Source organism: Lepidochelys olivacea (genome assembly GCF_965140295.1).
Source record: "Lepidochelys olivacea isolate rLepOli2 genome assembly, chromosome: 3".
Classification (NCBI taxonomy): Eukaryota; Metazoa; Chordata; order Testudines; family Cheloniidae; genus Lepidochelys; species Lepidochelys olivacea.
Window position 1 is genome coordinate 130,587,399 of NC_140413.1, and position 26,717 is coordinate 130,614,115.

General features: G+C 42.9%; 2 protein-coding genes across 3 annotated transcripts in view; one reads left to right on the forward strand and one right to left on the reverse strand.

The window, feature by feature from the left end:
• The window catches only part of GNPAT (glyceronephosphate O-acyltransferase), a 38,800-nt gene extending 28,242 nt beyond the window's left edge, over positions 1–10,558 (reverse strand). Inside the window, exons 1-2 of one of the 2 annotated variants that reach the window (XM_084624144.1) lie at positions 10,419–10,558; positions 649–837 (exon numbers count right to left, since the gene is read on the reverse strand). In XM_084624144.1, coding sequence (XP_084480270.1) covers positions 649–837; positions 10,419–10,466 — 237 coding nt within the window. In that variant the 5' untranslated portion in view covers positions 10,467–10,558. Of the gene's footprint in view, positions 1–648; positions 841–10,418 lie in introns of both variants that reach the window. The other variant, XM_084624143.1, reaches the window with a different exon arrangement.
• A 52-nt stretch (positions 10,559–10,610) lies between these two features.
• Positions 10,611–25,933, forward strand: FSAF1 (40S small subunit processome assembly factor 1; the record flags this gene model as incomplete). The annotated part of the gene is given in 8 exon segments (XM_084624145.1): positions 10,611–10,658; positions 10,660–10,819; positions 11,920–12,272; positions 20,127–20,183; positions 20,785–20,880; positions 22,181–22,267; positions 24,487–24,539; positions 25,541–25,933. Coding segments are annotated over 8 exon segments (984 nt in total). The 3' UTR covers positions 25,671–25,933.
• Between the last annotated feature and the right edge of the window lie 784 nt (positions 25,934–26,717).

Genomic DNA, 26,717 nt, shown 5'->3' on the forward strand with positions numbered 1-26,717 from the left:
TGGGAGCACCAGACAGGGCAGGAATTCCTTTAACTTCTCGGGAGGGGCGGAAGGAAGGCAGCCAAGCCAGGTTCCCACTGACAACCTCCTGGATCCAGCAGCCCACCTGAGTCTGGGATAACGGCCTTCTCTTGCTGCCAGCTAATGCAGTGAGTCCTGTAGCTCAAGCAGTAGCAGGCTGTGCTGAAATGCTGAAAGTTCAGGCTTCAAAACCTGATGATGATGCATGAGGGGAAGGAGTTGTTACAGTTGTTTTTACTAATTGTTTCCTATTTGTTTTTACCATTCTCCTTTAAAGAAAGCTAGGAAATTTCATTAAAATGTATGCTTATGTATTTTATAATGTTGCTTTCTTTCAAGACCCATAAAAAAAGTCAAGCAGGGTGGATAAACTGTGCAACATACTGGCATGCTTGTAAAATCAAAACACTGCTTGGAGATCATCTACCATAACCCTGTGGGTAAAACAGTGTATTTATTCTGCCTGCTAGCAAAGGGTGGTGTTCAAGTTCTTGATTTACTGGTCTTTCCAACAACAAATAAATAACCTGTCTGACAGAGATTAGAAAAAGGATTCTCCCCTCCTCCCACACAATGTCTATCTGAATTTCACCTACTACGAATTAGAGACTTGATGTTTGGTCTCACCTGTTTGATAACATACTGAACTTGCTCAGACTGCACAACACTATTTTTAATGGCACTTGGTTTGCAAGCTGAAAGTCCTTTGTAAATGACAGGAGTGTAACATTTCATTGCATATCGCAGGTCACTGGACTGCCGCCTCTCCTCCAAGATATCTTCAAACTCATCCCTTTTCTTTGATGTGAGTTCTTTCTGCTGGGAATATGCAAACACAGAATGAGACCATATCTTAAACCAGCCAATGGTATTCTTAGATATATCAGTTCAGCTTTATTCTGCTGTCATGTAATACTTTTGCAATGTTTGTTTATTGAATTCTTAAACAAATTTCCCATGCATAAACAAATATTACATAGACGTAACCTTCCCCACCAAAAAGAGCTTGGCAGAACAAATGGGCTTTGAAAGTCAACAAGGACCACAGAGAAAGTGCCTTGCCTCCAGCATCTTCTTAATTAAACTAATGGGTTGTGACTTAAGCACTTCTGATTTCAACTGTTGCAATTACATGCAAGGAATGAGGTGATCTCTGAGATATCCAAGATGCAACCCATCTAAGGCTAAGGATAAATCAAACTGGAAGACAGTGCAAATCAGGGAACACAAGTGTAAAAAGGGTCCTTGAATGAAACACCCTTTACCCAGTGCAAAATGCAATGGCCAGTTTGTTAAAGTTTCTGGGTCGCTTAAAGTGCAGGCTCATGCAATACATACTGTATTATATTTATCCATCTGGAGGTGAGAAAGGCATGGATCACCACGGTAAGCTCCACATATAAAAGAAGAGGACCTGACCTCCCTCTGGCCAAACACAAATAATAAAAAGAAAAGGCGTACTTGTGGCACCTTAGAGACTAACAAATTTATTTGACAATAAGCTTTCGTGAGCTACAGCTCAAATGCATCCGATGAAGTGAGCTGTAGCTCACGAAAGCTTATGCTCAGATAAATTTGTTAGTCTCTAAGGTGCCACAAGTCCTCCTTTTCTTTTTGCAAATACAGACTAACACGGCTGCTACTCTGAAACAAATAATAAATAGATTTTTTTGGCCACTGATACTAACTCAGTATCCTGAAGCAACGGTGGATCCAACAAGACCTCAGGGAGAAAAGCTGAACAACAAAAGGCAAACTCTTCCATTTGAAAGGGATATTTCCTATGCCAATTGCTCTGGCTAGTCCCCTTAGTCTTGCTGGGGCTGTGTTTCAGCCATCTTGCACCCATCAAAACTCAAGCAGCAGCAGCACCAAACTCTAGGCAAATCAATTTACTGCACTGGCTGGACTCAAATGAAATGGAAACAAAACTGACAGTCATCTGCACATTGGAGATATAAGACCTCATGTTGCCTCAATGTATCCCACAGAAACCTCACAAATATGTTGAGCAAGAAGCATAATGAGATAGAAGCCTGCAGCAACCAACACAAGAGGACCCTTGAGGCAGACAGGCACCACCTTCTGTGCTCTCTTGGCCAGAAAAGAAAAGAAGTCACTCATCCCTGCCAGTGACCATAACAATACCTTGCGGTCAACACAATCAAAGGTAGCTCACAGACCTAGAAAGGCATGGGTCCAACTCAAGTGGTGGCCTGAAGAAGAGAGATATAAATGTTCCCATGTTGCATTTAGGAAGCTTATGCTCAAATAAATTGGTTAGTCTCTAAGGTGCCTTTTCTTTTTAGGAACTAAAATAGTATATCTATTCATACTACAAAACTCATCATATAGCCTGCACCCAACTTTTCTGCCTGTATCAGGTATGTGGGAATTTCAAACTCATCTGACAGAGGTGGGTATACTGTAAACTCTTTGTTCCAGGGAGAAAAAAAGCTATATTTTCTACCAACACCACTGGGCATATGAGATAGCAAAGGGCACAGTAGTCTCCTGCATGCATCACAGACTCACAGCTATCTCAGTACTGCAGTAAAAACCCCCAGCTGCTACTGAAATAGGGCTTGATTCAAGTCCACTGAAATCAAATGGAGTCTTTCCAAGACTTTAGTGGTCATGGACGTGGCCCATAGTCCCCAGGACTTTGTTCATAATTGAAAACCATGTCTGAGGGGCGTGCAAATGGCAGGGAAGTCCCAATTATATTGAGATTGCTGGCAGCTACTATCTAAAAAGTAATAAAAAAATACTGTATGTGTGATGTGGCTAAGTTAACCTTGCTATTAGAACCTTTACTCTTACATTTTCCTTATTTGTATTCCAAGTTGCAACTAATTTAGCACTACTGTAGTTTTTTGCATTTTGTTTCTCTTTTTTTTTTTTTTTTAACATAAAAGAAAAATAAAGCAAAGTGCCTTAGGCTATGGCACTATAGAGATGCACAACTCCACAAGTCTTAAACTGCACCAAATGATAGTTACACAAAAATCTGCAACAGCAGCATTATACAGCTATTGCATAACTCAGATCTGTGCAACATTAAAGTGTTGCAGATAATTATGAAACTAAAAGCCTAATAAAATTGTTTTACTGTGCTTACAATGAAAGCAAGTTTACAGTTGTTTACTACTATGTTAATTTAAAATCCGTTTGATCATGCTTGCCAAACAACTCCTGCACATAAAGATGAAGTTCTGGGTGATTTTAAAATTCAGCCATTCAAGTTACTTGTATACAAAAACAAAAATTTTGATTTTTTTACTTAAATGAAACAGAAGTATACTTTTTTTACTTGCTTATCTCACTTAAAAAAAACCAACAGATTTTACACAAACTATCCAAAGCAACTCGTATTTGTGTAAAGACCAAACACCAAAAGAACAAATTGAGAGGTGAGAATTTACAGGAAAGGGAAAACAGTAGATTAAGGCTATGCCTACCCTGCGCACCTTACAACGGCGTGGCTATGCCACTGCAGGTGCATCATTGTAAGGTGCGCTGTGTAGCCGCTCTTTATCACTGGGAGAGAGCTCTCCAGGTGACAAAATAAAACCACTTCAGACAAGGGGCAGTAGCTTCATTACCGGGAGCAGAGGGCCTGCTGCTGATGTTCTGTCCACACAGGTGCTTTCATCGTCAAAACTTTTGTTGTTCGGGGGGGGGGGGGAGGGGGCGCAGAGGATTTCCTCACCCTTAAGTGACAAAAGTTAACACGACAAAAGTGCCAGTGTAGACATAGCCTAAATCTCTACCAGTTGTTAAATACAGATGTGGCCATTTAAAGTTCCTTACACTCGATTTTTTCAGTGAAATTTAAAAGGATTATAAAACTTTCAATCTTTGCTTCTCTCTCCAGTCTCCAATTGATCAGTGTGCTACAATACCTAAGTAATCTAAGAACATATGTGCTATGACTGGTATTAGTGTGTGAAGTGTGTCAGCTGTTGCCACTGATCTCTCTGCATCAATCCTCCTGCTCAAAAATAAAGCAGGAAAAGAAGAATCTATAAAAGGGGCTCCAAGACCTAAAATGAGATCAGCGGCTGGGAAAAAAGGGTATAGAATAGTGCTAGTTCATATATTAAGTACATATAACATGACAAAATATATTGGTACATAAATAGAAGTTAAAGCCTTTATTTCAGCTAGAAAACGTTAAACAAAGCCCTGAAAATTTGGTAATCTGCAGCTATGTAGAAATGAAAAAATGCAATACTCAGCTTTGGCATTATCACATCCATTACCCACTGCATTGCCAATGCCACCACAGAAAGCTTATCTGGTGACAGCAGATTTTAAAAGGACACTGTCAAGCTAAGAGTTACATTTCTATCTGACTGAATAGCCAGACCACAGAAACATCCCGCCTTTCTCAGTTTGGTTACATCGTGCAATTTGACAGTGCTTTTCCTACAGCCAATTTCTCTTCTGGCCCAATGGTTATTTTTGCTTCCTGGCCTCAAGCACTACTCGGGGAGCCCCTGTTCACACTCTCTTTCCCAAACACTAAAAGCAGGGTGGTTTTACAGAACAGCAAAGCTACTGTTTCAGATTGGCTGGATGCTGCTTTTGAACTCCCTCATTTAGAAAATTATATTAAATGTTTTAAAATGCACATATTAACAGTTGTCATGAGAAATGTACAGGTATTGCAGGATACTGGAAAAGACAAGCAGCCACAAGCCTGGAATTCCCCAAACTCCACAGAGCTGTCCCCCTGCTCCCAGGATACCAGTATGGAGCCAGGGAGAGGCGTAAAGAAGAATTCAGGAGGCTGTTCCCAGACACTGGAACTGGGAATTTCCTCCTCCTCTCCCCCATACCTTTTCAGAATCCAGGTAGGAGAATGGTTGAGCATCCCCCCCTCTCAAATTCTCTGCATGAAACAGGGAGAAGAAATCCATGAAAAGTAGGGCTAGGCATGTTCTCTCCCTCCCCGCTCTTCCCCAGAGCCAGGAGAGAGATGAAGGGGAAACAGCCAGGGCAAATGGGGTCCCCTAGACTCATCCCTGGATCCTGCCAGAGGAAAGAGGGCACAGTGAAGTGTGGCAGCACCCCCAGGAACTCTCTACAGTGCTGTGGAGTGGCCCTGGCCAAGAGGGTAACCACAGGGATGAGAAAATCTTCACTTGTTCTTGTACTCAGAGCCAGGAAGTAACGGCAGGTGCCCGGGCATATTGGATGAGAGAATCTCCCTGAGCACAAAGAGCAGTGAGATGGCTTTTGCTGCTGTTATAGAAGGGCAGGAGATAGGAGAGAAGGGGCCTTGCATGGGGACTTTTGTGCTGGGAGTGGGGAAGAGCAGTCTTCGCTTCACATGCCAGACTCTGATGGTACCAGGGAGTGCTAGGCACAGATGATACAGAAATCTCCTGCATTCACAAGGGCCATCCTTGAGGCCAGGAGAAAACTCCCATCTCTTCCATAAAGCCAGAGAGCAGCTGCTGGGTGCCTGAGATGGTCTCCCTCCCAATAGCCTGGGAGGTGAGAAGCAGCTGCAGGAGCCAAACAGGTGCAGAGGAGCAAAAGGAGGTTCTTCTCTGAATCCTTACACAGGCCTAGATGGCTGAGGATTGATTGCAGTGGGAGTCAAGTGAGAAGCAATGGAAGGCTGGGGAGGTTCCCCTTTACTCTTCTTCAGGACTAGGAGAGGTGAGGAGCTCACTTTTTCTCCCTTCTCTCCTCCTTCCCCCCCAAGAGCATTTGTTTCAGTCCAGAAGGTGCTCCATGCTCATTCACAGCACTACAGCGTAATCCTCACCAGCTGTGAGCTTCAGGTCCACACACACTTCTGTAACTCACATACAAAAATCTTCACTAACAGGGATTTAAGGTCATAGGCCTTTAGTACTGCCCTGTGCTAACACAGCCACCCAGTCTTGGCTCTCACCTCTTTGATCCCTTCCTTAAGGAGCTCATAGGGCAGACACAGTACCTTACCTCCCTCAGCATCTGCCAATCAGCAGCAATACATCCCAGACCAATAGGTCTGCAAACAGCATGGTGATAGTCCATGGAACTGCATGACTACGATTGCTGATTTGGAGTTGTGCTGGGCACAGTGTAAGTGGTACGTTTGTTTATGGAGGGCTATGGTACAGTTATATTCCTAGTGCCAAGTTAAGGTTGTGCTGTGGGGAAAGTGCCATATTAACTCTGCATTTCCTGGTTTTCTAATGTCTGAGTTTTGGGAACTCTTACACTCTGTCAGGGCATGAGGAGCAAAAGGCAGTGCTGAGCGCCTACAAGCTCAACTTCATGTTAAGGATGGTGTGTGTGTGTGTGTACATTCCTTGTTTTTTTGGGGAAAGTAGGAGACAGTGAGGAGGCCATAATTAAGTAGGGGCAACTGCAGTATTACTAACTCTTCTGAGTTTATCACAAGTCACACTACTTGGTGTCTCTCAAAGCCACAGCTTCTGGATTCATGTGAGGTCAGAAGCTCATATTTCATTTTTTAAAACGTTAGTTTCTAGCACTAATGTTGGCAGAGAAAAACTTTGAAAAGGTCAATGCTAAAGGCTCCAACAGCAGAAGATAAATGAAAAAAATCCAAATTGTTTCACTTTTGGTCTCATGATTTTTAAGCCACTCGTGATTTTTGGACATTTGACTCATGAGATTTGAACACCTGGGTTTGGAAATACTGCAACAGGAGAACATAAGAACTGCCATACTGGTCCACATAGCCCAGTGTCCTGTCTCTGACAGTAGCCAGTCCCTCAAGCTTCAGAGGGAACGAACAGGGCAATTTTGAATGCTCCATCCCTGATCCAGTCCCAGCTTCTGGTAGTTGGAGGTTTAGGGATTCCTGGAGCATGGGGCCACATCCCTGACCATCTTGGCTAACAGCCATTGTTGGACCTATCCTCCATGAACTTATTCTGTTTTTAATCCAGTTATAGTTTTGGCTTTCACAATATCCCCTGGTAATGAGTTCCACAGGTTGACTGTGCATTGTGTGAAGAAGTACTTCCTTATGTTTGTTTTAAATCTGCTGCCTATTAATTTAATTAACCCCTAGTTCTTGTGTTATGTGAAGGGGTAATTAACACTACCCTATTCACTTTCTCCACACCATTCATGATTTTATAGACCAGTATCAGATCCTCCTCTTGTGATCTCTTTTCTAAGATGAACAGGCCCAGTCTTTTTAGCCTCTCCCCACACTGGAGCTGTTCCATCCCCCTAATCAGGAGGAAGGGAGGGTGCTATAAGGAGATTTCCTGGGCACTTCTTACAGTCCCTCAGATCATAGACACGGACTCCGTGGACTGGAGCACCCACAGGGAAAAATTAGTGGGTGCTCTGCACCTACCAGCAGCCAAGCTGCCCTCCCCCACGCCCTACCCCCAAGCGTGCCGCATCCCCACTCCTCCGCCTACCTCCCAGCACTTCCCACTGCCAAACAGTTGTTTGGCGGCACTTAGGACTTTTCAGAAGGGGGGGGAGGAGTGGGGATGCAGCGCACGCAGGGGAGGAGGCGAAGAAGAGGCGGGGCAGGGGTGGGGACTTGGGGGAAGGGGGTGGAATGGGGGCAGGAAGGGGTCAGGGACTTTGGGAAAGGGGCGGAATGGGGGCGGTACAGGGGCAGGGCCAGGGCGGGCTTGAGCGCCCACCAGGAACAGTGGAAGTTGGCGCCTATGCCTCAGATATCACTGAGGAAATGTTCCTGAGAGGTAAGAGGAAAGCAGATGAGAAACCTCCATTTCAGTGGCAAGAAAACAGACAAAAGGGTGACTGCGAGAAATCTCATCAAAGGATTAGAAGTAAGAGGGAGGGACCCTGCAGTGGGTAAGAAGGGTAAAGAAGTCAAGGGGTCAACAACTGAGCTGAAAAAGGAAAGGGAGGACAGAGATGTTAAGTCTTGAACATGAATGGATTGGGAAAAACTGAAGGAGCAGGTGGCAGTGCAGAGCAAAGGAAGCGGATGGGCGATGCAGTAGTAATGAGAAGGAGCGATCCTTGGTGAAGCTGAAGTCAAGCAAGCGACTGTTTGGAAAAATGGAGATCCAGACCTGAAGATATAACAAGACGGTGAGGAGAGGAAGGAAGCTAAGGGGCGGACAGGATGTCAACTTGGAAGCTGAAGTTATTGAAGATGAGGGTGGAGGACTGCAACGATAAATCACTGCAGCATGAAGGGGAGAGCCTCTCTCTGTGCTGTGGAGCCCTACTGAATACAGTGGGACTCCACAAGGGCATATGAGTGTACAGATCAAGTTACAGTCATCACAGACTCAAGAAGCCATTCTGCTTTAAAATAGAGTTCCAATCTCCTTTCTAGATTCCACACATGCACACATCTTTCAGCTGTTCCTACATTTCTCAAACAAATTCCTGTTAGTCTGAAGTTCATGATTCTGTGTGTAGGAAGGAAGAGAAGAGATGGAGTAGATTTTTAAAAGGTTGAACAAATTTTGCTCAGTTATTTGAATGGAGAGCAGTTTATCCATATGTTCTAAATAAAAAAAATTGCATTAATTTAGGTCCCTCAAAAATTGGCTGATGCTAGAAATGTCAAACTGCACTTGTTTTGTGGAATCCTCACTAGGAAAGGGGGAACAAAAATCAAGTTTTACAACAAACAGTTCTACAGTAAAAAATGCTGAAGCTGGGAATTTTACACATGTTATTTGTGTAACTGAGCTAGAGAAGCAGGGCAGATTCCACAGTTAAAAGATATACTGCTTAACTGATCCACTTAGAACCACCCTAGTACTGCTATCCCACTAGACAGGCACAAGGTATCTAAAGCATTCTGGGCCTGATCCAAAGCCCAGTGAAATCAGAGTCTTTCAATGGGCATGAATCAAATTCTTTGACAACAAAGACATCTAATAAATTGGTTAGTCTCTAAGGTGCCACAAGTACTCCTTTTCTTTTTACAGATACAGGCTAACACGACTGCTACTCTGAATCTATCTTTAGTCTTGGTGCTTTCCCCCCCGCCCCCATTCTCCTTCAAACAGACAGGATTAAGTGCAAAAACTAGCATTATTGTAATATTAGATCTGAGAAGTCAAACACTCAAAAGTCAGGACATTACAAAAGCTAGAGTTGCAATCATAACATCTTGTACATATCACAATATTGATTAAACAAGTAATACTGTAGGTTTCCATTTAAAATGGAGGTGTTTGTATATCTGCAATAGAAACCTTTTTGTTGGTGAGAGGGAATTTAATTACTATTTCTTTCCAATTATATAATTTTTTTTTAAAGAATTCAGATGGAAAATAAGTCTCCTGTAAAGGGAAAGGAACTGAAATAAGTAGCCACCTTCAGATTTAGGAGCCTATAGAGATGTAGTTGATGACTTCTGGACAGAACCCACACAGAACCACAAATTTAGTGAATGTTAATTAACAGACATTGAGATGACAGTAAATTAGTGTTATTTATTGTCAGTTTAAACAGCAATCATACTTGCAAATCTCTCTCTTGTTTGAGCCTATTTTCTTCCATTACTAAGTAATTCCCACTAGTGTGTGGGAGGTGAGATTAGTTTATAACAACATACAGTCATCATCACACCAGCATCATGTCTTGTCGTTTATAAGGGTGCATTTATTACCTCATCCCAAGTGTTTTCCCCCTAGGCTATTAATTGTAAGATACTATAGTTACATTTTATGGGTTTTATTTGTACTAGACATTTCATATTCTGCCTGGGAAGCTGAAGCAAAAAGAAAAACCTACAGTGACTAAAAGGAACAGGGGGAAGATTTCAAACAATCCTGAATGAGAGTGTCAAACCAGAATGTGAAACACACAGCAACACCATCAGAACAGAAGGCAGCAAGTTACACGCAATAGTAAGATCCCTCGGGTGGGGCGGGAGAGAAAGAGAACGACTAATTTTCACCTTTCCTAGGGGGAACACCGAATGAAGAATTTATAATACACAGCAAAATCCCTCCCGCTCCAGGACAGAGAGCGGCCCCAGCTCCCCACTCTGCTGCACCTGAGGGCTGGCGAATATGACCACGGTGGGTGCAACCACCCTCTACTAGAGGAGAACGGGCAGCGCACTGAGGGCTGGTAGCAGGCACAGCACCGCGGCTGAGCAGCCCCCCGGGAGCGCGGCCATTTCGCGGGGAATCGTTAGGGTTCGGAGTGAACGGCGGCGACAGGGGTCCCTCGCCTGCGGTCTGCGCGGCGCCTCCGGAGCAGTCCTACTCGCCCCCAGAGTCCGGGGACCGGACCGGACTAGCCAGCCAGCCCCACCCCGCCAGGCGGCCCCGCAGCGCCCTCTTCCGCTCCCCAGGGGGAGGAGACCCGATACCCGCCCCCCAAGTGGCTGTCGGCGGCGGCGCTCCGGAGCCTGGTCGAGCCCAGACGCGTGGGGAAAGGGCCGCGCCCCCGGCACCTACCGAGTACATAGGAGCCCCGAGCCGGGAGCGTCCCGTCGCCGTCGCCATCCTGCCCGCGCTGCCGCCGGACTGAGCCCGCCCCGCCTTATCGGGCTCCGTCTCCACCTGGAGCGCCCATTCCCCCGCCCGCCTCGCTCTGCCTAGCGGGCGGCTCCGCGCGGGGGCGGGGAGAAGCGACCCGTGGGCGCCGCCATGTTGGATACGACGGCGGCCGCGTGCGGCCAAAGCCGCGCGTGCGTGCGCGCGCTCGTTCTTCCGCGCCGCGGGCGGGTCGGGGGAGATCGTGGCCCCGGGGATGAAGCGGCGCCCGGGCAGGTGCCCGCAGCAGGAGGAAGAGGAAGTGGCGGCGGCGGCGCGCTGCTGTCTGCTGGACGCGGTGCTCGGCTCCCTGTATGATCTCGGTGGGTGAGAGCGGGAGCCGGGCGTGTAGGGCCGGGCGCTACAGTCCCTGAGGCAGGGCTCGGGGCGGCTCGCTCCAGGGGCCCCTCGCAGGCACTGTGCCCCCGGTGGAAGGGTGCAGGGCAGCTCCTGCGGTTCCAGTGAGCCCAGGAAGTTTGTCCGTAAGCCCTTCATCCCCCTTCCCCTAGAGACCCTCGAGGCCCCGTAGGCTTCCCTCGAGCAGTGCTAAGGTAGCAATCGATTCCTCCCCGGATCAGGAGCTCGGTCTCTCCTTTGGCTGTAAATTTCATGGGCTCCTCAAAACAGCTCTGTTACCTCCTTCCCTGCCCCGGTTATCTCTGCTTAGCATTTAGCCTTTACTAGGCTAGCAGTCTTTTACTATGTGCCTATCACGTGCCCATCATCACTGTGTGGTACATAGACACCCAGTGGTCCCTTGCGCGAGTAAACCTGCGTTGATCGGGGCTATACCGGTGGCTCTCAACCTTTCCAGACTACTGTACGCCTTCCACGGGTGTGATTTGTCTTGCGTACCCCAAGTGTCGCATCACTTAAAAATTGCTTGCTTACAAAATCAGACATAAAAATACAAGTGTCACGGCACACTATTACTGAAAAATTGGTTTCAGAGTAGCAGCCATGTTAGTCTGTATTCACAGAAAGAAAAGGAGTACTTGTGGCACCTTAGAGACTAACCAATTTATTTGAGCATAAGCTGATGAAGTGAGCTGTAGCTTTTCTTTCTACTGAAAAATTGCTTACATTTCCATTTTTACCATATAATTATAAATAAATAAACTGGAATGTAAATATTGTACTTACATTTCAGTGTATAGTATATAGAGCAGTCTAAACAAGTCAAATTTTAGTTTGTACTGACTTCACTACTGCTTTTTATGTAGCCAGTTGTAAAACTAGGCAAATATCTAGATGAGTTTGATGTACCCCTAGAAGACCTATGCATACCCCTGGTAGAGAACCACTGGGCTATACAAAAGAGAGTGAAAGGTTGTGAGGGGAAAACAAACAAACACTACATGTCTTAAAGTCTGATTATTGGGTACCTGAGAAAGAAAGCTGAAATGTTTGTTTTGAAGCACAGGAGAAGAGCCGTTAGTTAAAAATGAAAAGAAAAAGATCCAGAAGAAAAATGTGGAGAGCAAGATGGGGTCAGAACCTTCCAGAACAGTAATGGAAGATAGAGCTGTGTGTCCTGATTCAGCAATACCAGGCAAAAGGAAAAGTGCTTCCAGTTTCTTTGAAAAACTGAAAAATGAGATGCATCATGACTCTGTTGATTCAAAACGATCAACCCCAGAAACCAGCGGTTCTAATGCTGTGTCCCCCGAACCTACGCAACAGGGAAAGACCACAGAGGTGGAAGTTGTGACATTTCATGGTCGGAATAAAAAGAAGAAACCTAAAGTGGAACTCACTCAGGACAGTGTTTCAAAGGTAATGAATGGGTCATTCATTCAGATCAAAGGAGGTGGGCCAGGGCTCCAAGGTGGTACAGAGTATTCTCTCTTTCATGTGATTGACTTGCTGATTCTTGTTCACATGCTCAGGGTTGAAGTGATTGCCATATGTAGAGTCAGGAAGGAATTTCCCCCCAGGTCAGATTGGCAATGACCTTGGGGGGGTTTCTCCTTCCTCTGCAGCATGAGGTCTGGGTCACTTGGCTCATCTGAGTACATCTCAGTTAATCAATTTCCTGCCATGTCAGGAGCCTCGGGCAGTGGTGCACCTCCGTAGCTCCTAGTCTCTCTGCCTGTCAGGTAATAGTTTAGTCTCCTGAGGAGTATAATACATAATATAATTTTTCTAATTTCAGTGGTTGGGTTGAGTGTGCGGATGCTGGGTGATGTTGGTGACTGTGATATACAAGAGATAAGAGTAGATGATCTGGTGGTCCCTTCTGGCCTTAAGTTGTACGACTTTCTGAAGTCTTGAAATGGCAGAGATTATGCTAGGCCAACCCCGCCCCTGGCAAACTCCATTGACATAAAACTAGATGAATTTGATGTTTTTTGTCATAAAAAATTGGCAGTATTTGTAGACTGTGTTTTGTCCATTATTTATATTATAATAACACAGTAGGCTAGCCTTTTTTCTTGCACATTGCTGACAGAGTGGCTACTTCTTAACATGCCACAAATTTGCTATTAGTTGCTGTAATACTTTATAAACACCTTTCCTTACAAATGTAAGATTTTCGTCCATATTTGCCTTGACATTCAAATATATAATGTAGTGATTTCAATTACCTCAGTTAAATCTATTAACTAAGGGTTGTTTGGATGGAAAGTGCATAAAGGATGAGATTTTCATAGCCATCTAGGAGACTAAAAGGGCAACAAAAATGATTAGGGGTATGGAACGGCTTCCATATGAGGAGAGATTAATAAGACTGGGACTTTTCAGCTTGGAAAAGAGATGACTAAGGGGAGGATATGATAGAGGTCTATAAAATCATGACTGCTGTGGAGAAAGTAAATAAGGAAGTGTTGTTTACTCCTCATAACACAAGAAGTAGGGGTCACCAAATGAAATTAATAGGCAGCAAGTTTAAAACAAACAAAAAGAAGTATTTTTTTCACACAACACACAGTAAACCTGTGGAACTCTTTGCCAGAGGATGTTGTGAAGGCCAAGAATATAACAGAGTTCAAAAAAGAACTAGAGAAGTTTATGGAGGATAGGTCCATCAGTGGCTATTAACCAGGATGGGCAGGGATGGTGTTTCTCGCCTCTGTTTGCCAGAATCTGGGAATGGGCGACAGGGGATGGATCCCTTGATGATTACCTGTTCTGTTCGTTTCCGCTGGGGCACCTGGCATTGGCCACTGTGGAAAGACAGGATACTGGGCTAGATGGACCTTTGGTCTGACCCAGTATGGCCGTTCTTATGTTTTTAAGTTCAATGTCTAGTTTTTGTTAAAGTTAAAAGGAACTGGACATCCAAACCCCTTAGATGGCTCTGAAAATACCACCATAGAAGTAAAAGGTATTATTATTAATTTGTTGTCTGTCTGGGCAATGAGCTTATTTTGTAATTTGCCACTGTGGATCATCAGACAGACACACAAATGCTCTCTATGCCTTCACCAAGTGTGCTTTTAGTAGGGCTGCCAATTAATCGGAGTTAACTCACGCGATAAACTCAAAAAAATTAATCGCGATTAATCGAAGTTTTAATCGCACTGTTAAACAGTAGAATAAAGAATACCAATTGAAATTTATTAAATATTTTGGATGTTTTTCTACATTTTCATATATATTGTATTCTGTATTATAATTGAAATCAAAGTGTGTGTTATTTTTATTATAAATATTTGCACTGTAAAAATGATAAAAGAAAGTATTTTTCAATTCACCTCATACAAGTACTGTAGTGCAATCTCTTTATCATGGAAGTGCAACTTACAAATGTAGATTTTTGTTGTTACATAATTGCACTCAAAAACAAAACAATGTAAAACTTTAGAGCCTACATGTCCATTCAGTCCTACTTGTTCAGCCAATCGCTAAGACAAACAAGTTTGTTTACATTTACAGAAGATAATGCTGCCCTCTTCTTATTTACAATGTCACCAGAAAGTGAGAACAGGCATTTGCATGGCACTTTTGTAGCCAGCATTGCAAGGTATTTATGTGTCAGATACGCTAAACATTCGTATGCCCCTTCATGCTTTGGCCACCATTCCAGAGGACATGCTTCCATGCTGCTGATGTTCGTTAAAAAAATAATGAATTAATTAAATTTGTGACTGAACTCCTTGCGGGAGAATTGTATGTCCCCTGCTCTGTTTTACCTGCATTCTGCAATATATTTCATGTTATAGCAGTCTCGGATAATGACCCAGCACATGTTGTTCATTTTAAGAACACTTTCACTGCAGTTTTGACAAAATGCAAAGAAGGTACCAATGTGAGATTTCTAAAGATAGCTACAGCACTCGACCCAAGGTTTAAGAATCTGATGTGCTTTCGAAAATCTGAGAGGGATTAGGTGTGGAGCATGCTTTCAGAAGTCTTAAAAGAGCAACATTCTGATGCAGAAATTACAGAACCTGAACCAACAAAAAAGAAAATCAGCTGTCTGCTGGTGGCCTCTGACTCAGATGATGAAAATGAACATGTGTCGGTCTGCACTGCTTTGGATTGTTATTGAACAGAACCTGTCATCAGCATGGACGCATGTCTTCTGGAATGGTGGTTGAAGCATGAACAGACCTATGAATCTTTAGCATTTCTGGCATGTAAACATCTTGCGATGCTGTACCATGAGAATGCCTGTTCTCAATTTCAGTTGACATTGTAAACAAGAAGCAGGCAGCATTATCTCCTGAAAATGTAAACAAACTTGCTTGTCTGAGTGATTGGCTGAACAAGAAGTAGGACTGAGTGGACTAAAATTTTACATTGTGTTATTTTTGAATGCAGTTTTTTTGTACATAATTCTACATTTGTAAGTTCAACTTTCATGATAAAGAGATTGAACTACAGTACTTTTATTAGGTGAATTGAAAAATACTATTTCTCTTGTTTTTACAGTGCAAATACTTGTAATCAAAAATAAATATACAGTGAGCACTGTACACTGTGTTCTGTATTGTAATTGAAATCAATATCTTGATTGAAAATGTAGAAAACACCCAAAAATAATTAAATAAATGGTATTCTGTTATTGTTTAACAGTGCATTTAATCACGATTAATTTTTTTTAATCACTTGACAGCCCTAGTTTTTAGTTATACATGAAAAAATATGGTTACCTCTAAGGCCCCAGTTCTGCAAAGATTTATGCATGTGCTTAACTTTATGAATAGTTCCATCGATTTCAATGGGACAACTCATAGTAGTAAAGTTAAGCACGTGTGTTTGTAGGCTTGAGGTCCAATTTCCCAGTTTAAGGGAGATGTTTAAACAGATTTATTCAAATTTATATTGCTGGTGGAATACTTCAGGCACTTTGCACAGACTAACAATATTTACAACAAAAATTTAAATAATAATCAGTGTATAGAACTTCCAATACTACAATAAAAACAAGCCTGCCAAGTGATAGATAAAACAATGAGTCATACCCCTTGTATTCCCAGGCCTCTTATACAAATAGCATGAGTTAAGCTTTTATAAGGGACTTGTTCAATAGAAATATGTTTGTTGCTTCAGGTCAGAAGTAAAGCTTTGCATAGTCTTCAACAAGCAACAGCAAAGATGGGTCTAGTGTCCTAGAGACAAAAAAGACAAAAGTCTGCCTCTCAGACTCTATGTACACATTTTGTGTTGTCACTGAGCCACCAGCTGCTCTGCTCTGATCTTGTGAGCTGGCATAGAAATGACATCCATAAGGATTCTTCCCTTTCTCTGGAATCACAGTCTTGTACAGTTAGTACTGTGTCTGCTCATATACAAGTTTGGAGAAGCAGATAGCTCAGGGAATTGGGGATGAGATAATGGAGCCTGTTAGGTGGTTGGCTCAAATCCAGACCTGGTCTGTAGTTGTTTGGTGGTCTCAGTCCATTTCTTAATGCTGTTGAGATCCCAAAAATCACCATCATAACTGGCTGTAACTGGCCCACTTGTTGACAGAGTGAGCAGACAAGGACTGACAGAGCCTGGCAGCTGAACTACCTCCCATGCCTAGAAGAGGTTCCCTTCAGTTATTAATTAGTTACAGAGTCTTGGGATAGCTGGGGAGGGATAGCTCAGTGGGGGTTTGAGCATTGGCCTGCTAAACCCAGGGTTATGAGTTCAATCCTTGAGGGGGTCATTTAGGGATCTGGGGCAAAAATTGGGGATTGATCCTGCTTTGAGCAAGGGGGTTGGACTAGATGATCTCCCTTCCAACCCTGATATTCTACGTCTATTTCAAAAGTAGTGTTTATTGCCGTAATCTCTAAGGTCCTGACGCTACAATGGGCTTCACCTGGGTAGATCCCTGTGCCTCCACTGCCTGTAGGTCTGCTGAGGTGGAGCTCATTGTAGGATTTGGACCTTAGTCACGAACAGCTTGTGAGAGCTGCAAACCATACGATGGGTTCTGCTGTTCATCCCTCTGTTTCTAGGAATCTCTTTACATTGTTTTTCTCCTCCCCAACACACTCTTCTCCCTCTTCTTCGTGTTTGTGGTTTTTGCTTATGGAAGGTTTTGGCAAATGGCATGTTACAGAGTGTTCTGGAAATTACAAGCAATCAGATGATTGAGTTGAGATGTTTCATATCTGAATTTTGCCAAAGTTTAGAGGTATTTGGGTTTGATGTGTTGAGTTAACTTGATACATAGGGGAGCTGCAGCATGAAATTCAGGTTTGATACGAAAGGGGGTTGAATTCAGTGTTCTAGTGTAGATTGAGCTCTAGTTTGAATAGCTATATATGATGCTCCTACTTCCTCTGGGGAGAAGGTGGGAAGGAGAAAAATGCTTTTGCATTTAGACAGTAAAAGTTGAGTGGACGAAACAGTGAAATGGCCTGAATTTTCCAATCCAGAGTGCCACCATACTGCATCAGCCTGCTTAGGAGCTGGTTGTGTATTGGCCTAGAGAGTGCAGTTTGATGTGACTGCTCCCTGATTGCCAAACTCAAGAACTTTAAAAAAAATAAAAATAAAAAGACAAACTGAAATAACTCAATGAGATTTATTACCAATCTGAAATGCACAGAGAAACTTTCAGGGTCCCACAGGAATGCATTACACACCTTTGCAAGTAGTACTGTATCCTGAAAAGAGCAGAAATCTTACATGAAAATAGCCTGTGTAGAGACAGGTGGTGCCCTGTTCCCAATTTGTCAATTCGTGCTGCTTCATACCCTGCCATGACATCTCCTTCCTCCAGCAACTGAACCATCTCCGAGTTGTGGGATTTTTGATTAAGTCTAAAGAAAAGGAGTACTTGTGGCACCTTAGAGACTAACCAATTTATTAGAGCATAAGCTTTCGTGAGCTACAGCTTATGCTCTAATAAATTGGTTAGTCTCTAAGGTGCCACAAGTCCTCCTTTTCTTTTTGCGAATACAGACTAACACGGCTGTTACTCTGAAACCTTGATTAAGTCTGCAACTGTAGAACCTCATGCAGCACAGCCTTGCGGTCACAGCTGAGGCATGTTGGCCAGGTGATGTGGAGAAGCTTGCATTGCTGCTGCGCCAGTTCTTTGGTTAAACCAAGTTATTCATTTTCCAGGACTGTCCACCCAAACTACTTTCACCAGCATGAACTTTACCTTTTGAGGGGAAAAAAAAAAAATCACACCAAGCCAAGGAGACATAGGGCTCTGAAATGATCTAAGCGTTGGGTGCATGAGTTGTTTAGCAGAAAAGATGTAGTTTGTACTTTTCTCATTGTGGGCAACTGATAGTAGATTTCTTTATTTTTTTTAAATAGTGCTTTTATTGGCCTGCCATTGTTGACTGTGCTCCTGCATAAGATTTTTTTCTTGTATCCATCATTTAAGATGGCTATATACATTAATAGATTTGTTTCTGTAAACAACTATAAATTGAGCATTGTCCTGCAGATTACCACAAAATGTCAGGCAGATACTGGTACCACTGTTCCCTCGAGGAATACACAGATTTTCCATGACTGATGTACAGTTTGTTTTGACCACTCTGTGTGTCCCATATTTAATGTGCGAAATAAGTGATTTCAAGCTTATATCCTCTTCTTATTCTTTCTTGGTGACCTTATTACAAATTAGTAATAGAAGTACTGTTCTATCAATAAAATAAAAACCAGCAGGATCTTATTAAAGGAGATAAGACAAAATGTCACATTTATTGTGAATACAAAAAGAATCGTAGTAGGCAGTCAGTTATAGCTATAACATTTCATTCAGTTTCACATTCATTCACACATTCGTTCATACGCACACACAGGTTCTGCAGCTGCTGTATAGTTACCAGTCCTGAATGTAGCTTGAGTTCGTGGCTTGGGTTCGTAGCTTGTGGCGGCTAACTGGCCAGGAAAGCCAGACACAAGGAAGAGCTGGGTCTCTGTTGGGCATGCACCAATGCCCTTCCATGTTGGCAGCAGAATGCTACCTTTCAAAGTCTTCCATCTCACCCATCCTTTTTGTAGGCTTTAGTTTGAATCCAGAGTCTATAGGTCTTGCTAAAAGAAAAGAGAGTCTGTATTCGCAAAAAGAAAAGGAGTACTTGTGGCACAGCACCTAAGGTGCCACAAGTCCTCCTTTTCTTTTTGCGGATACAGACTAACATGGCTGCTACTCTGAAACCTGTCATTTTGGTCTTGCTGTGTCACGCTGCCTCTGGGTCCGTTGCAGACATGACTTTCAGCCTAGGACCTGGCTTTGATGTTTCTTCAATTGTACTTTTGTTCTTTTTTCTTTTTTTTTGAGGGTGGACTCCTCTTACTTTGTCAGGGCTGTTTACACTTTATTTCATCAGGACAGGCTGGGGCTGGAGGCTGATTCCATCATCCATACATACCTCATTCAAACATCTAAACTAAACTAATAAGATTACAGCAGAATTTTTCAAAAATGAAGGTTGCAGCAAGCATTTACAAAATGGACTGAGCATTTTAAAATGGAGTTTGGAACAAGTTAAAATGGAGTTTGAGTTACAATATGGACAAGTGTAAGGAATGGCAAACAGTGAACAGAAGTTAGAATGCTGAAACAGTGTAAGTTTCAGCGATTTAAGCAGCAATTGGATTGAAAGTGAAACTTAATTAGCCAGTTATTGGGGTAATCGGTTTTACGAATGAATGTTGTTTCATTCATAAAACTTTGCTTATGAAGTTATATTAATAAAGTGAACAATTAAAAACAATTTCATTGATCAGTTCTACAGTATGTGAGGTAAAGATGTATTTTGCAGGCAGTATTTTTTTTTTCTTTCTGACAAACTGCAAATTAAATTTGAATTTTTAAAGCAAGTCTGCATTGCAGTTGTTATGCAGAATGTGGCCTGTATATTGTTAGAGTGAGTAATTGTGGAATACCAGTGTCCACACAAGATGAACAGAGTCTGCTTTTAAAATGGATTATTTTTCTTGTGTGACATTTGCAGGGGTAAAAGACTATCAAACAGAAATACACACAGGATAAAGAAATATGCATTTTTAGAGTCCACACTCTGGACACGATACAAAATTGTTCCATATAAAAGTCTAAAATGTTTATGTATTGTAACAGAGACACAAGAGGTTCCTGCTGAAAGGCTCTAAGCTCTTTCTAGCATTTTATTGCCATTCAAAAAACTCTCGCTATTGGCACACATTTTACATCGCGGCTAGTTGTCAGATTGAAATGGAAACACTTTCTTTTCTTTATAGACAAAGATGGCTATTCCAGAGAAAAATGTGGCTGGACAAGAATTTAACTTAGAAAAAGTAAGTTACTCTGGCTCATCTAATCATGATGGTTGCTTAGAGTGTGTGTGTGTGTGTGTGTGAGATTGGGAAAGTTAAAGTGGAGACCAATTTGGAATGTTCTTAGATAAATTTATCTTTTGCAAACAGAGCATTCCAGAATATATTGTTTGGTGCAGGCATGTCAGAGGACTGCTAGAGCTGTTGCATAGGGTATCCTTTGAAGATAGATGCATCACAGTTGTTCCATGTCCTCTTCTTTCTAACATATTTGTAGCCACTAATGAATGGTCACTGGCTCACTCTGTGTGAGCGTCTTATAGTTCCTCTCCCTCTATTTGTTCTTCAGTTATATTATTAAACTAAAGTAAAAATCTGTGTCTTTACTAATTCCCCCTCTGAATGTGTATCCAGAGACTGGGGTGGAAAAAAAAATTAAATAGGTAATGATCGATGTTCCACAGTAGTACCAAATTTGATTAGTCTTATTTTATAACTATGTTGATTTGCCAAACATTTGTTAAGCATTCTCTGGAATGGATTTCCTTTGTGGTGTGCCGACCATTTTTTGTGATAGCTCATACCTTTTCTGAAATGGTTTCAAATTTCTGTAACGTTTTAGGCCCGTCTGGAAGTACACAGGTTTGGAATCACTGGATATGAAAAGAAAGAACAGCGGATATTGGAACAAGAACGTGCCATCATGCTGGGAGCCAAGGTATATAAAGATCATAGAATCATAGAATATCAGGGTTGGAAGGGACCTCAGGAGGTCATCTAGTCCAACCCCCTGTTCAAAGCAGGACCAATCCCCAATTAAATCATCCCAGCCAGGGCTTTGTCAAGCCTGACCTTAAAAACTTCTAAGGAAGGAGATTCTACCACCTCCCTAGGTAACGCATTCCAGTGTTTCACCACCCTCCTAGTGAAAAAGTTTTTCCTAATATCCAACCTAAACCTCCCCCACTGTAACTTGAGACCATTACTCCTCATTCTGTCATCTGCTACCACGGAGAACAGTCTAGAACCATCCTCTCTGGAACTACCTCTCAGGTAGTTGAAAGCAGCTATCAAATCCCCCCTCATTCTTCTCTTCTGCAGACTAAACAATCTCAGTTCCCTCAGCCTCTCCTCATAAGTCATGTGTTCCAGACCCCTAATTATTTCTGTTGCCCTTCGCTGGACTCTCTCCAATTTATCCACATCCTTCTTGTAGTGTGGGGCCCAAAACTGGACACAGTACTCCAGATGAGGCCTCACCAATGTCGAATAGAGGGGGACGATCACGTCCCTCGATCTGCTCGCTATGCCCCTACTTATACATCCCAAAATGCCATTGGCCTTCTTGGCAACAAGGGCACACTGCTGACTCATATCCAGCTTCTCGTCCACTGTCACCCTTAGGTCCTTTTCCGCAGAACTGCTGCCTAGCCAAGATGGTACAAAATGTTGGTTTTTGTCTCTTTCTAAAACGATTTTCTAAATCACACCCCTCCTTTTGTCTATGTTGGAAGAGTCTTTGGCTGACTGGAGAATTAGTAGGTGTATGACATCAGAAATACCCAGGAAGTGAAAATATGATTGAGAGGGAAAGTGATTTCTATTGAGGCCATTTGAAATTTAGTCTGTGAATTTTGTGCATGTTTTTAACCCTTACTGAACTTAGTTTTTCTCCCAGTGTTTCAGTTAAGGCCCTAGAGAGCTTTCCATCTACATTTCCGAGTGGTCCAAGAAACTACCACCAAAAAAGGAAAGAAAACAACAAGCAGAAAACCTTTTTCTTTTAGGGTTTGTTTGATTTTGGGGGTTCTTTTATTGGGGAGGAGAGTGTGGAAACCTTTCAGACTTTCTTAACAAGCCCCCTGTGTCCACTCCCCAAAAAGGACACACAACCTATTTATTCTGTTTCCCTTTGCAGTCGCTCATGGAAGCTGATTCTATGTAGAAACATGTAGATTTTTAGAATATGTTTGAATCTTTCTTGCAATGATAGCTTTACTCCATCTTTTTCACTGCAGCCTCCCAAAAAGGAATATTTGAACTACAAGATTTATCAACAGAAAATTAAAGAGAAGAAAACAGTGAAGAAAGAGGATCATAGTATGGTTTGTATGCAATGTTTCCTATAAAATAACAAGACGCAGGTCGCAACTAGTCCAGTAGCTTAATGGGATAATGACCCAGATTTCATTACCAGTTCCAGTCTCTTATTACTTGGGCTGGTGCTCTGCCTTGAAGATGGGAGGATATTGTTCCAGTCAGCCTCAACCCATTAGATCAGGGGTCGGCAACCTATGGCATGCATGCCAATTTTTAATGGCATGCTGCTGTCTGCCTATCCCAGCAGACAGCAGCCTGCCATTAAAAATCCTGCCCTGACCGGCCTGCTCTTCTCTGCCCCCTGCCCACTGCTCTCTCCTTGCAGGGCAGGCAAGCTTCCCCCTCCCCCCACCTCTTCCCCCAGCATGCTGGGTTCCTGCCCCTTCTCCTCCTCCTCCTCCTCCTCCTCCTCTCCCTCCCTGTGGCAGATCAGCTGACGGCCCTTGCTAGGGAGGGGAGAGGGAAAAGCGGAACCGCAGCGCACTCTTTGCTCTGGGGACCTTGGGGAAGTGGGTGGAATTGGCATATCTCCTCCAGCCCCCTGCGGTGAGCCGCTCAGGGCAGGGGGCTGGGAGCACCCCCAATACCCCAGCCCACCGCCCTGACCCCTGCACCCCCCACACACACCCTAGCCCTCTGCCCTGACCCCTGAATCCCCACCCCAACCCCAGCCCTGACTTCTGCACCCCCCACATCCCCACCCCGAGCACCAAACTGGAGCCCCCACACTCTCCCTTCCTCCCTCCCTCCCCCCCCCACCTGCACCCCTCGCACCAAATGGGAGCTGCCCAGGTAAGCGCTCCACACCCAAACCTCCTGCCCCAACCCTGAGACCCCTCCCTCATTCTAGCTCCTGGCCAGACCCTGCACCCCACCCCCCAGCCTGCTTCTTCCTCCCCAGCCCTGTTCTCAGCGCACTCCCACCCTCATCTCAGTGCAGAGAGAGGAAGAGAACGGCTAGAACCAGGGAGAAGATAGGTACCTACTTTATGTGGACAGGGCCAGGACCCTAGCTGGCAAGAGCCCGCGGGCGGAACCCCAGACTGGCAGCGGGCTGAGCCGCTCAGCCCACTGCCGGTCTGGGGTCCTGGCTGCCGGCCCCTTGCCAGTCAGGGTCCCGGCCACAGGTGCTGCTCAGTCCACTGCCAACCTAGGTGAATGGAACCCCAAGCCGGCAGCAGGCTGAGCGGGCCAGCGCTGTAAGATCAGCATTTTAATTTAATTTTAAATGAAGCTTAAACATTTTGAAAACCTTGTTTACATACAACAACAGTTTAGTTATATAATATATAGACTTATAGAGAGAGACCTTCTAAAAAACGTTAAAATGTAGTATTGGCACGCAAAACCTTAAATTAAAGTGAATAAATGAAGATTCGGCACACCACTTCTGAAAGGTTGCCGACCCCTGCGTTAGATTATACTGTGGTATTGATGATCTTCTACAGAGCGTCCCAGTCTATCAGAAGGACAGTAGCCGTTATATCTAGCCTCGAGAGAGGAGGATTCTAACAGGAATAGCGAGGCCATTCTATGGGACAGGGAGCATGTATCTCGCCCCTCTCCCCCTACTCCTTTTCCCCCAAGGTTTTGTGGCAGGGTTGGGAGATCCACTGAGGTTTGTAGCAAGCTTTACAGAGATTATGTTTGTAAATTGCAAGAGGTGTGGGAGGACTTTCTGATAACTTAGTGGAGTGGCCGTTGATGCCGATCAAATCCTTTTCCTTGGTCTTTCCAAACTGCCTTATCCATTTGTGGAATTGTGAAACAGATCACCTTATTAGGAGGGGAGCCTAGAGCTCATTACTCCATTTATTCCCATGAGTTATTTGTTCTGATTCTAGCAGGGCTGTTCCCATCAGTGAGGATTGTTCACATGATTATGGAGGATGCAGACTTAGGATAATATGTTTCATTTAATTTCCTGCCCGCCAGCCCACCCTTGTTTAAATCAAGCCAGCAGTATCACTTTCACCTTTCAAAAGAAACAGAATTAACTTTAGTGGATTTTTACTGCATGTTGCCTAATTACATTTGGCCAGATCCTCAGCAGATGTAAATCTGCATAGCACCATCAAGGATCCAACCCATTATTTAAGCCACCCTGAAACAGTCCGCTCCCTAGACACACAATATGCAGGAGCCTTTATGTTCTGGACTGCTGTTCAGCCAGGAGCATCTGTTCGTTTTCCACTGAAATATTTATCTTTAAATCTGACATCAGGAATATAAATCTGATTCTATCAAGAAAAAGAAGAAAAAAGGTCAGGAGCAGAGGTGAGACATTTTAACTAAGTATTGATAGCAAACTTGCTTTTGCTTACGCTTTCCTGGTGAATTGCCTGTAAATAAAAATGCAGTCTTAGGCCAAAAGCTGTGCATATCAAAATGGAGTCTATTTTTTCATATACATTCTAGAAACTCCTCACTGCAAATCTTGTTTTGTGATCTTGTTTGTCTAACCTTTTAAACTTGCTAATTTAAGCATTCTCAATTAAACTGCCTTAATTCTGCCCTGACTTGTCAAAAGGTTTGGAAATAGTGGTTTGAGAGTAAGGTGAGGCACTTGATGTGAAATCTAGTGCCTTCTGCCCCATCTTACAAAACAGGGCATTGGTTTTGTCCCTGAGGAAGTGTTCTGCAGGATAAATTTTAAAAACCACATGACATGCTCTGAAGGTGTGATTGCATTTTTAATTACAATGTAGTTGGTTCACTGGAACGATTTCTGTATTTCTCTAAAAGCCTTTATGCTTTCTGATTTTATTTATCCAAATATCTGTGTATGGTTAAGCTAGTAAGTCAAAAATTAATCACATGCATAAGTGTTTGCAGGATTGGGCTATATATTTGTAAAACTTTTCAAAACATATTCATGGCATAACTAGGACCATAAAAATAAGGAAAAAGGCTACTTTTGACCTAAACTGAAATAATGTACTTCTAATATTTTTCTGATTTTTGTATATGTTGTTTTAGGGGTGGTTGATTTAAAGTTATAACTGACTTTAGGGAAGCGCTAACCTTCTAATTTTAATTTTGTTGTTTTTAAAATTTGTATCCTATTTTTGGAGTTTGTGTCCATTTAAAATTTGTGTTTATTTAATGTATTAGATGGTTTGGCCTGTAGCTAAGACTCTATATTAATAAACTTCAAACTACTACTATTGCATTATTATAGGTTATGAAACAGGTGTATTTTCACCTTAAATATAGCATTTTTTGCAAATGCTTTGGATGATGACTTTTCTTTATCCTCATTTTTTCTTTAAACCTAGGAAATCCAAAAAGAAAAAATCAGCAGCCAGTATTTTGCCAACAGGACAGGTTGGAAAATTTACAAATGGGACCTTGGTTCTTAGAGGTAGTGACCTAAAGAAAATTAAATCATCAAAAGCGGTTAAATGAAGTTGGTACACCACATCAAACCTGAAAATGAGCTAGAATTAATTTCTTAACTAAAAAATGTCTACATAGCCAATGTTTCTTCGTTGTATTTTAATACCTGTTGCAATACTTTGGGGTTTTTTGGTTTTTTTACCTCAACATCACCCAGTTTCCACTCTGGGGAGAACATAAAATGCATACATCATAAATTCTGAGTAAGAAAAAATAAGTTTTTTTTTTTTCCCCTAATGGCAAGTAACCTAATTAAACGATTATTTTCATTGGCTAACAAAGGTGTTGTACTTTATTAGTCTGAGAACTGTTCACTTTGCGAGCTGAAAATTACTTGGGTGTTGTCTCAATTGAAAAAGTGACTTATGTTTGGGATTTTTTTAACTGAAGAAAAAAAGTTTAGCTTTTTGTGAGTATGAGGACAGTGAGGAAATAGCCCACGCTTTCCTATTTAAAAATAAGATTCTTTGGATGTTTGCACTTTTTTTTTTAAACAGCTCTTGCACTGAAACACAATCATAGATGGGCAACTCAAGTTTAGCAGGGAGAATAACCCTCACTGTGGATTTCAGAGTAACAGCCGTGTTAGTCTGTATTCGCAAAAAGAAAAGGAGTACTTGTGGCACCTTAGAGACTAACCAATTTATTTGAGCATAAGCTTTCATGAGCTACAGCTCACTTCATCGGAGGCATACTGTGGAAACTGCAGAATGTCTTCACATCCGATGAATTGAGCTGTAGCTCACGAAAGCTTATGCTCAAATAAATTGGTTAGTCTCTAAGGTGCCACAAGTACTCCTTTTCTCCTCACTGTGGAGTCCATGCTTCTGAATGTCCTGGTGGCAATTGGCAAGCAGTTGGCCCAGTAATGACAGTTCAGAAAGCACACTTCATACGTGCACAGCACCAGGGATGGATTAAGGCAATCTCGAACCATGTGGAAGCATGTCAGAGCTCTCCAGTGTGACTCTTCTCTTTCTGAAGCAGGAGCATCAGCATGGGATTCCCTTCTCCCCAGGAGTGGCTGTAGCCAGACACCCAGCCCCCCCCTCTCAG